Here is a 16,210-nt window from a genome sequence, read left to right on the forward strand (position 1 = left end):
AGCGGCAGCATCAGGGGCATGGCAGCAGGCTCTGGGGCACAGCGGGAGGCTCTGGGGCACAGCGGGAGGCTCGGGGGCACAGCGGCAGCATCGGGGGCATGGCAGGAGGCTCGGGGGCACAGCGGGAGGCTCCGGGGGCACAGCGGCAGCATCGGGGGCATGGTGGCAGGCTCGGGGTGCAAGGCGGCATCATCGGGGGCATGGCGGCAGGCTCGGGGGGCACGGCGGCAGCATCGGGGGCACGGCGGCAGGCTCGGGGGCACGGCGACAGCATCGGGGGGCACAGCGGCAGGATCGGGGCACGGCGGCAGGATCGGGGCACGGCGGGCAGGCGCGCTCCCGAGAAGTTACAGCTCGTCTGCGCATGCGCAGAAGAGCTGTAGCGGCGAGCACGCTGAAGCGGCTCGCGCTCAGACCAGAAGAAAGGACTGCGCAAGCGCGTCTAAAAAAGCAAGCCGCTGGCGATTTTAGACGGATCCATGGAGACGAGGACGCCAGCAACGGAGCAGGTAAGTGAATAACTTCTGTATGGCTCATATTTAATGCACGATGTATATTACAAAGTGCATTAATATGGCCATACAGAAGTGTATAACCCCACTTGCTTTCGCGAGACATCCCCTTTAAACATTTCATGCCATTACATAGCATATGTAATGCATCAGTGTTAAAGTGGTTCTCTCACTTCTAGCTATTTTGTTGCAGGAAGCAGACTGTTCTGTAAATTGTACAGTGGCCAAGGTTGGTACTACAGGCTGAGTCCTTTTAAAGTGAATGTGAGTCAGTCTGCAGTACAAATCTGAGCCACTGTGCAACGTACAAAACTGTCAACCTCCTGCTGCAAAACAGCTAGAAGTGGCACAACCGCTTCAGTCTTACTTTATCCCATATAGTCATGATATAATACTTCTTTATAGATCTGTAGCTTTAGTGTAACCTTTAATATGAATAATAATTCGGGATGAGCGAGTATACTCGCTAAGGCACTACTCGCTCGAGTAATGTGCCTTAGCCGAGTATCTCCCTGCACATCCATAAAGATGCGGGGGCCGCGGCAGCTGACAGGTGAGTTGCGGCGGGGAGCAGGGGAGAGCGGGCGGGAGAGAGAGATTTCCTCTCCGTTCCTCCCCGCTCTCCTCCGCTGCTCCCCGCCCCGCGCCAGCCCCCGAAACTTTAGGGACGAGCGGGGAGATACTCGGCTAAGGCACATTACTCGAGCGAGTAGTGCCTTAGCGAGTATACTCGCTCATCCCTAATAATAATCTGTAGTCTGCTTGTGAAGCCCATTTTCTGTTCTGAGACTAATTAGTGTAAGTTTTGGAGGACAATACTCTTCCTCCTCGGTCACCTGTCACCGGAACTCTGAGTTTTTGTCACGTTAACCATAACTCGTCTAATTAGGAAAATCCCTGCTTCAATGTTTTATGTTCCATTTGTTGGTACAAACCAAAGAAGATCTTGTCACTGGCATATACATCTGCTGCTGCTGCTAACCAATGGATGCATATATACAGCTATATACATCAGCAAGTGTTTAGTCTGGCGGCTCTGCTTCACAGCATCACAACCATTACATTATTATACTATACTTTATCATGTTTTATAAATGAAAAACTTTAACACAATTTATGTTTAAAAATAAATTATTAAAGGTGTTGTCTCGCGGCAGCAAGTGGGGTTATACACTTCTGTATGGCCATATTAATGCACTCTGTAATATACATCGTGCATTAAATATGAGCCATACAGAAGTTATTCACTTACCTGCTCCGTTGCTAGCGTCCCCGTCGCCATGGCTCCGTTTAATTTCGGTGTCTTCTTGCTTTTTTAGACGCGCTTGCGCAGATGGGTCTTCTCCCTTCGGCTCGGCTCGACAGCAACGGCGTTTGGCTCCGCCCCCTTGTAAACGTCATCGTTTAATTACAAAGTGCATTAATATGGCCATACAGAAGTGTATAACCCCACTTGATTTCGCGAGACAACCCCTTTAAATAAAAAAATATTTCCCATGTTAATATGAATTACCAGAAGATCGATGACTAAGCAAGATAGCATTCTGTCGAGTGCGGCCACATCATCTCTATTAGAATTCTGTAAAAAAAAAAAGTAAACTTTAGCTGATTTGCTTTTGACCAGGTATATTGTGAGTGACATGGTGACAATCTATTGCTGATTAGACGAACATCTTCACTATACTCATATTACCAATCCCTCCACCTCTAACAGTGATGTGTTATGATCTGTGTTGTATCTGATACCTTGTAACCCAGCAGTATCCAGTCTCCAGTAACATTCTGTTGCAGTTCCCTGCTCCACCAGTGATATTTGTCTGGACCCAGAATATCATTATACACTAACTAATCTCCAGTGAGTAAGCTGCGCAGTGTCCATCCCAGGGGAACGGTACCCATGGTTATCAGGGTACAGTATGGCCCCGCCCCCAGTGCATGCTGGTCCTATGGTTCACATCTGGTTACATATTACACTCAACTTATAGTATTCATTCTATTCTAATATAACCATTGTAACTTGAGACCATAAATTTATGGAAAGCTAGTAATTGGTAGAGATGAGTGAGCACCAAAATGCTCGAGTGCTCGTTACTCGAGTCGAACTTTCAGTGATGCTCGAGGGTTCGTTTCGAGTAACGAAAGCCATTGAAGTCAATGGGCGACCCGAGCATTTTTGTATATTGCCGATGCTCACTAAGGTTTTCATTTGTGAAAACCTGGGAAATTCAAAAAACGACACAGAAACGGATAGGGCAGGCGAGGGGCTACATGTTGGGCTGCATCTCAAGTTCCCAGGTCCCACTATTAAGCCACAATAGTGGCAAGAGTGGGCCCCCCCCCCCCACGCACTGTCAGCGTAAAGCTCGTTCTCCTCTGCCACAGCTGTAACAGCTGTGGCAGAGAAGAACAATGTTAGCCCATTGAATTCAATGGAGCCAGGGAATTCATGAATGGGTGTGAGTGAGATCTGCCTCTGATTGGTCAGGCTGTGACCAATCAGAGCAGCTCATTCAACAGGCAGGGATTTTAAATCCCCGGCTGCTGAATACTACTCACAGCTGTTAAGAGCAGTTCAGGAGGACTGCAGCCGGCCGCGCTGGACTCCGTCTGCCAGGTCCAGGTGAGTATATATATATTTTTTATTTTTACACATTTCTGGATGAATTGCAGGGAAGGGCTTATATATTTAACCCCTTCCCGACAATTCATCCCGCGATCGCCGGCAGCCCATTGCTTTCAATGGAGTCGGCTGTATTGCCAGCTCCATTGAATTCAATGGTCAGTGCTCGTTTAATCGAGACAAGTACCGCGTGGTGCTCGTCTCGAGTAACAAGCATCTCGAGCACCCTAATACTCGAACGAGCATCAAGCTCGGACGAGTATGCTCGCTCATCTCTAGTAATTGGCTCCAAAGCCCTTAAATATCAATCCAAATTAAGGATATAAGGGGTTGTCCAAAGTCATTTTTTAACCCCTTCGCGCAAAATGACGTACCGGTACGTCATGGCAGGCTGGTACTTCGCGCAAAATGACGTACCGGTACGTCATCGGGATAGCGCGAGATCATGACTGACCTCGTGCTATCCCGCAGCGGGAGCCGGCTGTCAGTCACAGCCGGCGTCCTGCTGCAACAGCGGGGGGGCATCAGAGATGCGCCCCCCCCCCCGCTGTTAACCCCCTCCCTGCCGCGATCTAAGTAGATCGCAGCAGGGAAAGAGTTCACAGAGGGATCGCGCTCCCTCTGTGTCTCCAGCCTGTCACCATGGCAACAGGATGCCAGACACTGGCGTCCTGTATTGCCTATGCCTACGATTGCTGTATAAGTGATAAGGCATGGCAGAGCAGTAGCTCTACCGTGCCTTATGACAGCGATCATAGGCACAGTGCTGCAAGTCCCTCAGATGGACTCAAATAAAGCAGAGAAGAAAAATGTAAAAAAAAGAAAAATGTTAAAAAAATGCAAAAAACCCCTTTATGCTTTTTCTAATATTAGCATAAAAAAAAGTTAAAAAAAATTAAAACCCCACATATTGGGTATTGACGCGTCCGTAACGATGTGTACAAAAAGTTGAACACACGTTTTGTTTTGTACGGCAAAAATCGTAAAAAAAAAAGCTAAAAAACAGAGGCAAAATGCTAATTTTTAGCATTTTGCCTCACAAAAAATGCAACAAAAATGATCAAAAAAGCCGTACATTCCCCAAAATGGTACCACAAAAACTACAGCTCGTCTTGCAAACAATAAGCCCTCATAGAGCTCTGTACATAGAAAAATAAAAAAGTTACAGGACTTTAAATGCAGCTATAGAGAAAAAAAAAGATTTCCAAAAAAAAGGGGTTTTATTGCAAAAAAGTGTAAAAACCTAAAAAAAATATAAGAATTTTGGTATCGCTGTAACCATAGCGACCTGCAGAAAAAATTTTGTGCTTCATTTATGCTTCATGATTAACGCTGTAAAAAAAAAAAAATCTATGGCAGAATTGTTGCATTTTCTCTCCCTGTTATCATAAAAAAGATAAAAAAAGTTTTACGATATAGTATATGTACCCAAAAGTGACACCGATAAAAACTACAGCTCGCCACTCAAAAAACAAGCTCTTACACGGCCGCATCGACGGAAAAATAAAAAAGTTATGGCTTTTGAAAAATGGAGATGGAAAAATACCAAAAATCGCTTGGTCCTCAACGCCAAAATAGGCCATGTCATTAAAGGGGTGGTCTCGCGAAAGCAAGTGGGTCTATACACTTCTGTATGGCCATATTAATGCACTTTGTAATATACATCGTGCATTAAATATGAGCCATACAGAAGTTATTCACTTACCTGCTCCGTTGCTAGCGTCCCCGTTGCCATGGTTCCGTCTAACTTCGGTGTCTTCTTGCTTTTTTAGACGCGCTTGCGCAGATGCATCTTCTCCCTTCGGCTGGTCTTGGAAGCATCGGCGTTTTGGCTCCGCCCCCTTTTCGCGTCATCGCGTAGCTCCGCCCCCGTCATGTGCCGATTCCAGCCAATCAGGAGGCTGGAACCGGCACACGTCATGGGGCGGAGCTACGCGATGATGCGTACAAGGGGGCGGAGCCAAAATGCCGATGCTGCCGAGCGGAGCCGAAGGGAGAAGAAGGGAGAAGACGGATCTGCGCAAGCGCGTCTAAAAAGGCAAGCAGACACCGAAATTAGACGGAACCATGGCAACGGGGACGCTAGCAACGGAGCAGGTAAGTGAATAACTTCTGTATGGCTCATATTTAATGCACAATGTACATTACAAAGTGCATTAATATGGCCATACAGAAGTGCATAACCCCACTTGCTGCCGCGAGACAACCCCTTTAAGGGGTTAAAAATCAGTGCTCTCTATGTGAAGACATAATAATCCATAATATACTCATGTCTCCTGGGTCCCTGAATGCCGAGCGCTGCACTTCTGTATCCTGCACCAGGTCTGTTTACAGGCTCCAGACCCAGTCTGCTGCGTATGGGATATCTGCTGCAGCTAATCACAGACCTCAGTGCTCAGGTATTGAGGTCTGTGATTGGCTTCAGCAGCCTGCCATGTCATGTACACAAGCTGCTGCAGCCTGTAAATACTGGGTTATAGGGGAGAGCAGGTCTGTGTTCCTGGAGTTGTGGAGACCCAGTAGAGGTGAATGTAGGAGAGTTTATTATGTTTTAACATGAGAACTAATTAAAAAATAACTCAGATGGGGGGGGCATGGCTTGGCCAGCAGAGGGAAAGAAGGTTTTTCTTGGAGCTCCTGCATGGGGAGAGCTCCGAGAGGACATCCTGTGGTTCTATAGACTTCCCGCAAGCAGGGAACCCCACAGCTGACACTACAAAGTAAAGAGGTACAGTTTGAGACCTCCTGGGGGCCTCTGGGCAGAAGTGAAGGTACACGGCCTACCCTGGGAAGTGCATCCCCGGGCTAAAGTTTGGGATGCGGTGATCGGAAGTCGCGGAAGAGGCCCAGATTTAGAGGATACTTGCGGCCACAGGTGCTAGAGATCCAGTGGAGGGGAGCCGAGAGAGAGAGTCACGGCCCTCAGGAAGAGATAGACTGGTGTGAAACCTGAAGAGAGGAGGTGAGAGAATCACAGGGGGCCGGCAGATGTCGATAGTGCCAAGGAGGCATAGAGCAGGAGAGCCGTCTGCTGCTGCTGCTCCCGGGGGCATAGTTTCTCCCTTCTGTCTGGGACTTGCAGGAGGGCATCCCTGTTGGACTGGTGGCAGTGGGGAACATATGACACATCGGTGGCCCAGGAAGCTCACAGCATAATGCTATAAACAGACACTGAGAAGCTCCACAGTGGTCCTTCCCCCCACCCTCCTCCCCTGCTCCTGGGGGCTAGCCAGCCAGAGAGGAGATGAAACTAAAAATGCCTTCCTTAAAGGGACGCTATATAACAGAAAATATGTTTGACTAATAACCATGTAGACACCACTGAGACTTCAACACAATTTGAAGCACAGACCAAAGCAAGATGGATAAAATTGGGAAAGACAAGAGCTGAGACACCGTGGACACACCAGGACAAAGCAAAAGTCAATCAGACATGGATAAGTACTTAAAAAAGAAGCATCCCTCCCTGGCCGCACGAAAATTAAAGTCATGCGAAAACCCTCCTGATCACGATGCGACAGACTCTGATATGGAATGCGCTTCAATAAATTCTGACTATGGTGAGGACCAAGAACGGGGTCCAATTTCTCGCTCCTTTCTCAAAAAGATTCTGTCACAGTCCCTATCTCCAGTACTTAAAGACCTCGCTGATATCAAAGCAGATGTCAAGCATATGGGCCTCAGAGTTGAAGACCTCAAAACTTCCCACCAGGAGTTAATCCAACACAGTGAGGCAGTTCAGAAAATCTTATTAGCCCGACAAGATCCTCTATCATCAAAAAGGCCTGATTTAGGTGATCAAGAAAACAGGAGCAGGAGGAAGAATATTAGGTTAAGAGGTCTCCTGGAAACTACGGCAAAAGAAGCCCTCAAATCAGCAGCCTTCCAGATTTTTCAATTCCTGCTAGGAAAAGAGAAAGCTGAAAATATAGTAATTAGAGATGAGCGAGCGCACTCGTCCGAGCTTGATAGTCGTTCGAATATTAGGGTGTTCGAGACGCTCGTTACTTGAGACAAGCACCATCCGGCACTCGACTCAATTACATTTCCTTCCCTGAGAAATTTGCGCCCTTTTCTGGCCAATAGAAACACAGGGAAGGCATTACAACTTCCTCCTGTGACGCTCCAGCCCTATCCTACCCCCCTGCAGTGAGTGGCTGGCGAGATCAAGTGACCCCCGATTATTTAAATCAGCCCCGCCCGCGGCTCGCCACAGACACACGCTAAGAGAGATCAGGGAAAGTGCTGTTGCTGCTGTTGCTGCTATAGGGACAGTGTTAGCGTCTTCAAGAACCACAACGGTCCTTCTTAGGGCCACAGCTCACCTAGTGCATTACTGTTGTGGCTGCTGTGAGCAGTTTTTCACTTTTTTTTTTATGTATATCGGGCGTGCAGGCTATAGCGTTCTCAGGCTGCAGGCTGTACTTGAGTATAGGGGCAGTATTGGTCAGGCAGGGACAGTGGTAGTGTAGAATCCTTTCTACAAGAACCCCAACGGTCCTTCTTAGGACTACCTGTGACCGTGTGCATTTAACTCTGTGGTTGCTGGAAGTTGTAGTGCCTCAGTATTGCACAGCAGAGCCAACGTGCAGCCTTCATGTAAATGTTTTTCGGTCCGCAGTTAGTGTAACGTCAGCGCTGTCTGCCTCTAAGTCTACGACAAGAAACCACAATTTTTTTACACCGCTCTGTGTTACACGCGTGCTGTCTCAGAAGTGTACGGTGTGTCAGACGCCCATAGATTGAAAGTGCAATACACACTGCATAGCCTCAGCCTGCATTGCATAGAAAAAAAAGGAAATTTTAAAAAGAAATCCTTTTAACGGCTACCGGTGACCCACTGCATTTGCCTACGTGGCCTGTGGGAGTTCACGACCATCCAAACTGCATAGTGCACAGCAAGGCCTGCGTGCAGCCTTCATTTAAATATTTTGTGTCCGCAGTTAGTGTAACATCTGCGCTGTCAGCCTCCAAGTCTACGCCAAGAAACCTCAAATTTTTACGGCTGACGGTGACCCAGTGCATTTGCCGGCGTGGCCTGTGGGACTTCACGTCCATCCAAACATTTTTACCGCTCTGTCTCTGCTCGATTCTTAATCCACCATGCTGAGGGGTAGGGGTAGAGGATGAGGACGCGGGCGGAGTTCCAAGTGAGGGTGTGGGTATAGGCCGAGTTCCTGGTCCAGGCGAATCACAGCCGGCTGCTGCGGGAGTAGGAGAGAGGACAGTTTCTGGGGTCCCCAGCTTCATATCACAATTTTTGGGTCCATGTGGTAGACCTTTATTAAAAACCGAGCAGTGTAAGCAGGTCCTGTCGTGGATGGCAGAAAGTGTATCCAGCAATCTATCGACCACCCTGTCTTCTACGCCGTCCACTGCTGCAACTCTGAATCCTCTGGCTGCTGCTCCTCCTTCCTCCCAGCCTCCTCACTCCATGAAAATGACACATTCTGAGGAGCAGGCAGACTCCCAGGAACTGTTCTCGGGCCCCTGCCCAGATTGGGCAATAATGGCTCCTCTCCCACTGGAGGAGTTTGTCGTGACCGATGCCCAACCTTTGGAAAGTTCCCGGGGTCCGAGGGATGAGGCTGGGGACTTCCGGCAACTGTCTCAAGAGTTTTCAGTGGGTGAGGAGGACGATGACGATGAGACACAGTTGTCTATCAGTGAGGTAGTAGTAAGGGCGGTAACTCCGAGGGAGGAGCGCACAGAGGATTCGGAGGAAGGGCCGCTGGACGATCAGGTGACTGACCCCACCTGGTGTGATAAGCCAACTGAGGACACGTCTTCAGAGGGGGAGGCAATTGCAGCAGTAGGACAGGTTGAAAGAGGCAGTGGGGTGGCAAATGCAAGGGAGACACCTGAAATTCTTTTTGAAAATAACAAAATCCTGCTCTTTCAAGATTTTGCACCAAGCACACTGGCCAAGAGCTGTACCCTGAAACCACTCACAGACGCCATGAGAGCAAAGAAACTTCCAGTCAAATGGCTTTACCCCTTTGGCCTCGCTACGTTTAAAGAAGACCAGCAGTTCACAATTAGATCCCCAGGAGACCTGAGGGGCACCTGGAAAAAGATGGGAATCCCTCCCTTTGAGATTCCTTCCTGGTTGCCTGTCCAAATTCAACACCAGATACCTCAACTTCCAAAGGGCAGAAGACTGGAGTCTCAACTCAAAGAACAAGACATCTAAAAACATTTTGACTTTTATTTATCATTTCTGATATTGGGCCCTGGTGCTCTCTCATGCGGGCTATCACAGCCGAGGTTGCACTTACTAGCCAAAGATATTTTAATATTATCTGGAAATATTATGCTCTTGCTCTTTCTTTGCTTTTTCTACCAGCCATCAGGTACGAAAAAGAGACCGCATGCTTCACGGAAAGAACTCTATGATACCAAGGACACAGAACTTTTAACTGTCTTGGCAAACAGAGAAACTGTGAGTTGGAACCTTTGCCCCGTGGAAGTTCTTCCAGCTAAGGGAATGGCTAATATTCCCATTTAGATTCCAGGACCACTTAGCCTCCTTCTGACCAGGAATGAACACCCTGCAAAAGGTGAGCCACATTTTATCCCTACTAAAAAAACTAAAATCAGAAATAGTGTTTCTACCAGAGACGCACCTAAGACACAACCATATACCTAAACTCCCAACGCTTTTAGTCAATGGTTTCACAGCACATATTTCAGCCTCAAGAGGGGTTTCAATTGCGATTGGGAAAAATATCCTCTTTATTCCTTCACTTCAAAAATTGACCCTAGTGGCAGATATATCTTCCTAAAGGATACAATAGCTAATAGCGGGGTTTCCTTTGCTAGCCTATATGCACCAAACTAAAATTCGATACCATGGTTAATTCACACCCTAGAGAGATTCGCATAATTCGCAAGGGCTTAATCATTGTGGGCGGAGACTTTAAATATTAGACCCCTCCAGAGACACTAAATCAAATATACAAACAATTCCACATAGACAAATTTGCAAACTAAAAAGTGCTTTATTGTAGCTGAACCTCCAAGAAACATGGAGGATTTTACATCCTGAAGAAAAAGAATATACCTTTTTCTCTCACATACATTCAACCTTTCATAGAATAGATTACTTACTAATTTCTGGGAAACAGATTCAATCTGTTAAGGAGGCAGACATTAGTTGTGTTAGCTCCAATACATAATTTCCCTCTTAGAGAGTGGTCTTGGCGCCTAAATAACACATTTATAAGTAAAGAAAAACATTGCTCCGCACTTCCAGGGAAATTAGAAGAATTTTTTGAAATTAATAGCACCCCAGACATTTCTACCCTGATTCTCTGGGAATCGCATACAGTATTTATTAGAGGAGAATTGATAGCTTTGGGGTCAAGGGTTAAGAAACAAAGAGAATAGGAAATAGACTCCCCGCTAGCACAGATCTCAAGCCTAGAAAAAATGCACAAAAAATCTTTAGACAAAGACACCCTTCAAGAATTAAAGAGTCTTAGAGAAAAACTTAAAACTTGTCTCAACATAAAGTCTGCAACGACTCTTCTTTCCTCCAAATATAAGATATATATGCACAGAGACAGGGGCTCAAAAACTATGTCAAAATCAATTAAAAACAAAAAGAAAAAGGTTTTATCTTTAGAATAAAAACAGCATCTGGTAACATAGCAACATTTACAAATGACAGCAAAAAAATTTGAAACATTCTATAAAAATCTTTACAACCTCTCTACAGACACCCCGAGGGAGGACCACTGCCACACTGCTACTACAACGCTAGCTTTCTTAGAAACTTCTAAACTATCTTCATTTTCCAGCGAGGACAAGTCTAACCTTCTCAACCCATTCGCCACCTCTGAAGTGGAGAAAGTGCTTAATTTTATCCCCAATGGGAAAAAGCCCAGGCCCATATGGTCTTCCAGTCATTTACTACAAAACATTCTCCAAATTACTTCTCCCAATCTTTACAGATATTTGCAACTCACTTCTGTCAGGAGCAAGTCTTCCCAAACAATCCATAGAGGCATTTATAACTCTAATACCAAAAGATGGTAAAGACCCAGAATATTGCAGTAACTACCGCCCTGCATCCTTAAACATTAAGCTAGAAATAACAAAATACCACTAGTACGTCTAGGAAGAGATGCTGAAGAGGCCTTTGATAGAGTGAGCTGGGACTTCATGGTAAACTCGTTAATAACATTTGGTTTTCCTAAGTAATTCATTACCACCATTCTTACTCTTTCAACCAGAATCATCATAAATGGAACTCTCTCAGATTCCTTCCCCATCACAACAAGTGAGGTTTCATATATTTTGTTAACATGTGTCGTAATCTGTTGCCAAAAAGGTTTAATAATTGGACAGTGCCACCAAATGTGTAACAGGTTTCCTTTATGTGAGTCACATCACCAGCAAATGTCTGTCTGTGCTACTGTGGATGCCCTCTAAACAATTAAATCCCTCAAAAAGACACTTGCCGGGGGCGTGGCTTGGAGAGACACAGAGACGGCCGTGTTTGCCTAGGCTCTGCTCGATAAGACACTCAGCGACCTTACACAGCGACCAGCGGACCCTTCCTACCTACCAAACAGCCGGGGGAAGCATCCAGGACCATAACGAAGTCCAGAAGAAAAGCCTCCAGAGCGAACCCGACAAGGCTGGAGGAGTTCTTTGTACCGCGCGGCCCCCTCTCTGCAATGGCGGCGGAGGACGCACCTGCAGATGAGCTCCGGGTAAGAGAACCTCAGGACTCCCCTGATCTCATGCCCTTAGATGAAGAAGATAAACATAGCGATTGGGGCATACTCACCAGGGATGAACAGGAGGAGGAGGGAGCAGAGGGTGAGATGTTACAGATGTCAGGAGGCTCCACAGCACAGCACCTAGAAAAAAAGATGGCGCCAACCGCAAGGCAGGGAAGTTTCTCCATTGTCAGCAGCCCAGCTAAACAGAGGCAGAAATTGTCTGCAGATGCAGAGGTGGAAGACTCTGATCTGCTAGATCCCAATAACGAAAGTGAGGGAGGTTTGGCTAGCCTCTCTGCATCTAATAAGCCAGCCTCAGAGTTTTATATTAAAGAATCAATAATGGCTCTGAGAAACACCAGAATGACCTAAAGAGCCATACACCCCATGTAAATTCTTCTGTTTTGGAGGTTAACAACAGATTAAACAGCACAGAAAACAAAATGGAGGAACTAGTCAAATCACACAACGAACTTATAGACGCGCACTATGGGTTTGAGGGGATGGTCATTAAACTACAAAAGAAGTTAACAGATCTCGAGGACAGGAATAGGCGCAATAATATTAAAATATGCGGTGTTCACGAGAAAGTCTCCAACGCAGAAATCTCAGACTATGTCACCCGCCTCATACGGAAAATCCTCCCGAACCTTCCTGAACAGGAACTTAAAATTGATAGGGCTCACAGACTCCCTCTCCCACGATTCCTTAAGGAAAACAGCCCTAGAGACATTATAGTGCGTATCCACTATTACAGCACAAAGGAAGTCCTTATGAACACAGCTAGGAAGCTGAAAACGCTTCCGAGCCCCTACTCCGACATTTGCCTCTTCATTGATCTTTCTCAAGCCACCATAGAGGCGGGACGCAGCTTTGCTGGCGTAACCTCATTGCTGAGAGAGGCGAACATACCCTATAGATGGGGCTTCCCTACAAAGATCATTGCTACGAAAGAAAACGCAGTCCACGTTTTCCGCAATCCTGCTTCGGCCACAGACACTTTAAAATCCTGGTGAGTAAAGATACGAGACTTTCCCCCCGCCTGAGCTGGAGCTGGCCCCAAAGGCTCCCATGATAGAAAGACCTAAAAAAAAATCCAAGGAAGAAAGAAGAAACAAGTTCTCCCCGAATAGACGCTAATGACCATACCTTTCTGGTCCTGCTGTATCACAGATACTGCTTGATAGAGTGTCTGCACACTCCAGCGAACTGTCATACCCCAAACAAGAGCACAAGCAGTAGCTTGTCCTGCATAACTCTTAGAGTCTTGCTATCTCTCTTGTAGCGATATGCCTTCGACTGGTTTACTTCACCACTTGTTTGAGACATATAGCATGTCTTTTGTTTGTTTCTGTTGTAGTTTTGTTTTAATAGGCATTGTCTACTATTTCTTCTCTCCTGCTCTCCGGATTCAATCGTTGTCACCACAGAAATGGCTACAAAACTACTGTCTCTGAACGCCAATGGTCTGAACTCTCCATACAAGAGGAGATCCGTCTGGAAAGAAGCAGCTCACAGTAATGCCGATATAGTATGTATTCAGGAGACACATTTGTTAGACATAGATAGCACACGAATGTCACATAAAAAGAATCCACAGGTTGTATGTGCTTGCGCACACCATGCCATTTACTGTGGAGATACAAATATGTGACCCCAAGGGTCGTTATAATGTCTTAGTTGGCTCCCTTAGGGATACGCCCATTACAATAGTTAATGCCTATGTCCCAAACCAAAAACAAATTAAATTTTTGAACAAACTTACAAAAATAATAACCCAGGTGGCAAAGGGCTCGACGATTTTTTGTGGGGACTTTAATTTAGTGCCAGAAAGACCTATAGACACCACATAGCAAACCGCAAAAAAAGGCGCTTCAGTAGGCAGTTGGATACGAAAAGTGGCATTATATGACACATTTCGATGTCTCAATGCATCCGCAAGGGAGTATTCATTTTATTCTCCACACCACAGAACATTCTCCCGCATAGATCTATGCCTGGTAGACAAACACCTGATAACTTCAGTAACTAAAGCTGAGATTGGTACGGCTACATGGTCGGATAACGCTCTGACAACAATTGCATTGGGCAGCCACCGTCAACAAAATTAGACCTTGGAGAAACAATACATATTTAATGATAATTCCCGAATATAAAAAAGAAATACAAAAAAATTTAGATGAGTTTTTGCCTTAAACGACACCCCAGATATAGACCACGCAACACTCTGGAATGCTCACAAGGCTTACATGAGAGGAGTTCTCATGAAACTAGGTGCTAGGTACAAGAAACTTAAACTTAACAAAACTGAAAGCCTCATGGCTAATATTCAGCTCCTAGAAAAGGAATAACAAAAAACTCCATCCCCGACCATCCACGACAAATTATTTAAGGCAAGACTAGAGCTCCGAAAAGTGCTTCAGAGCGACTTTGATAGAGATATTAATGCACACCGTGCTAATATATATTCTTCACTGAATAAACCATCAAAGTGGATGGCCAACTTGGTAAAAAAAGAAGATAACTAAGGCCAGCATCCCCTTTCTGTGGAATTCAAAAAAATAAAGAGTTTAAAATTACCCACCCGAAACAAATCGCAGACACATTCTGCTCTTACTATAGTGAATTGTAAAACCTAAATAGCCAAATAGCGCCAAAATAGAAGAATTTTTAAATAAAATAAACCTCCCAAAAATAAAAGCCACACAAATAGAAGCACTACCACACAAATAGAAGCACTAGACAAACAAATGACTAACTCCGAAATTTCTGACACAATTTCAGACATGAAAAGCCAAAAAGCCCCAGGCCCTGACAGGTTTTCAACTGAATATTACAAATTATTCCTCTCGTCATTGTCTCCATATATAGTAAAAAATTTCAACACAGCTATGCAGAGAGGCTCCTTCCCTGAAGAAGCGCTCCAGGTTACTATTGTGGTCCTTCACAAACATGGAAAAGAAGCAGACGATCTGGCGAATTTTAGGCCGATTTCTTTACTTAAAGGGGTGGTCTCGCGAAACCAAGTGGGGTTATACACTTCCGTATGGCCATATTAATGCACTTTGTAATGTACATTGTGCATTAAATATGAGCCATACAGAAGTTATTCCACTTACCTGCTCCGTTGCTAGCGTCCTCGTCTCCATGGTTCCGTCTAAATTCGCTGGCAGCTTGCTTTTTTAGACGCGCTTGCGCAGTCCGGTCTTCTCCATTCAGCACGAGCCGCTTCAGTGTGCTCCCCGCTACAGCTCTTCTGCGCATGCGCAGACGAGCTGTCACTGCTCGGGAGCGCGCTGAAGCGGCCATTCTGCACCATCCTCTGTTAGAGGAAGGTGCAGAAACTGGAGCTGCCCAGCGGAGAAGACCAGCCCAGCCCAGCAGCCCCGAGAGCCTCCCAGGTAAGTGATGGGTCGGGGGGGGGGGCTGCCGCTGCGCCGGGCTGCGCCGGGCTGCGCCGGGGGGGGGGGGCTGCCGCTGCGCCGGGGGGGGCTGTCGCTGCGCCGGGGGAGCTAGCGCTAGGCCGGGGGGGGCTGTCGCTAGGCCGGGGGGGCTGTCGCTAGGCCGGGGGGGCTGTCGCTGCGCCGGGGGGGCTGTCGCTAGGCCGGGGGGGCTGTCGCTAGGCCGGGGGGGCTGTCGCTAGGCCGGGGGGGCTGTCGCTAGGCCGGGGGGGCTGTCGCTAGGCCGGGGGGGCTGTCGCTAGGCCGGGGGGGCTGTCGCTAGGCCGGGGGGGCTGTCGCTAGGCCGGGGAGGCTGTCGCTAGGCCGGGGGGGCTGTCGCTAGGCCGGGGGGGCTGTCGCTAGGCCGGGGGGGCTGTCGCTGCGCCGGGGGAGCTAGCGCTAGGCCGGGGGGGCTGTCGCTAGGCCGGGGGAGCTAGCGCTAGGCCGGGGGAGCTAGCGCTAGGCCGGGGGAGCTAGCGCTAGGCCGGGGGAGCTAGCGCTAGGCCGGGGGAGCTAGCGCTAGGCCGGGGGAGCTAGCGCTAGGCCGGGGGAGCTAGCGCTAGGCCGGGGGGGCTGTCGCTGCGATGGGGGGGGCTGTCGCTGCGCCGGGGGAGCTAGCGCTGGGGAGCCGGGGGCTAGCGCCGGTTACCTGCTGTCTGGTCGGCGGCTGCGGGGCGTCTGGTCGGCGGCTGCGATGCGTCCGGTTGCCATGGAGACACAGCTGGCGGCGTCTCGGGAGCGCGCACGTCGGGCTGCAGCGAGCGACTGGGAAAGAGCCGGCGGCCATCTTGAGGAAACTTTTATAACTTGCTGAAACGCTGGAACGGTAAGTACGAACCAGCTAGAAATGTCATTTACAGGGGGGCTTAGTAATGTGTGTTTAATGGGGGGGACTGGGCAAAAAAA

At 47.6% G+C, this 16,210-nt stretch overlaps 1 protein-coding gene across 8 annotated transcripts in view; it reads right to left on the minus strand.

Moving 5' to 3' along the window:
* Positions 1-16,210, minus strand: part of LOC136611521 (uncharacterized) — a 108,051-nt gene that overhangs the window by 21,854 nt on the left and 69,987 nt on the right. For 7 of the 8 annotated variants that reach the window (XM_066591195.1, XM_066591191.1, XM_066591192.1 and 4 more), the window contains one exon: positions 2,026-2,091. The exons of the other annotated variant lie outside the window; for it this stretch is intronic. In XM_066591195.1, coding sequence (XP_066447292.1) covers positions 2,026-2,091 — 66 coding nt within the window. The remainder of the gene's footprint in view (positions 1-2,025; positions 2,092-16,210) is intronic. 8 annotated transcript variants of the gene reach the window in all.

The sequence above is a fragment of the Eleutherodactylus coqui genome, chromosome 2 (genome assembly GCF_035609145.1).
Source record: "Eleutherodactylus coqui strain aEleCoq1 chromosome 2, aEleCoq1.hap1, whole genome shotgun sequence".
NCBI lineage: Eukaryota > Metazoa > Chordata > Amphibia > Anura > Eleutherodactylidae > Eleutherodactylus > Eleutherodactylus coqui.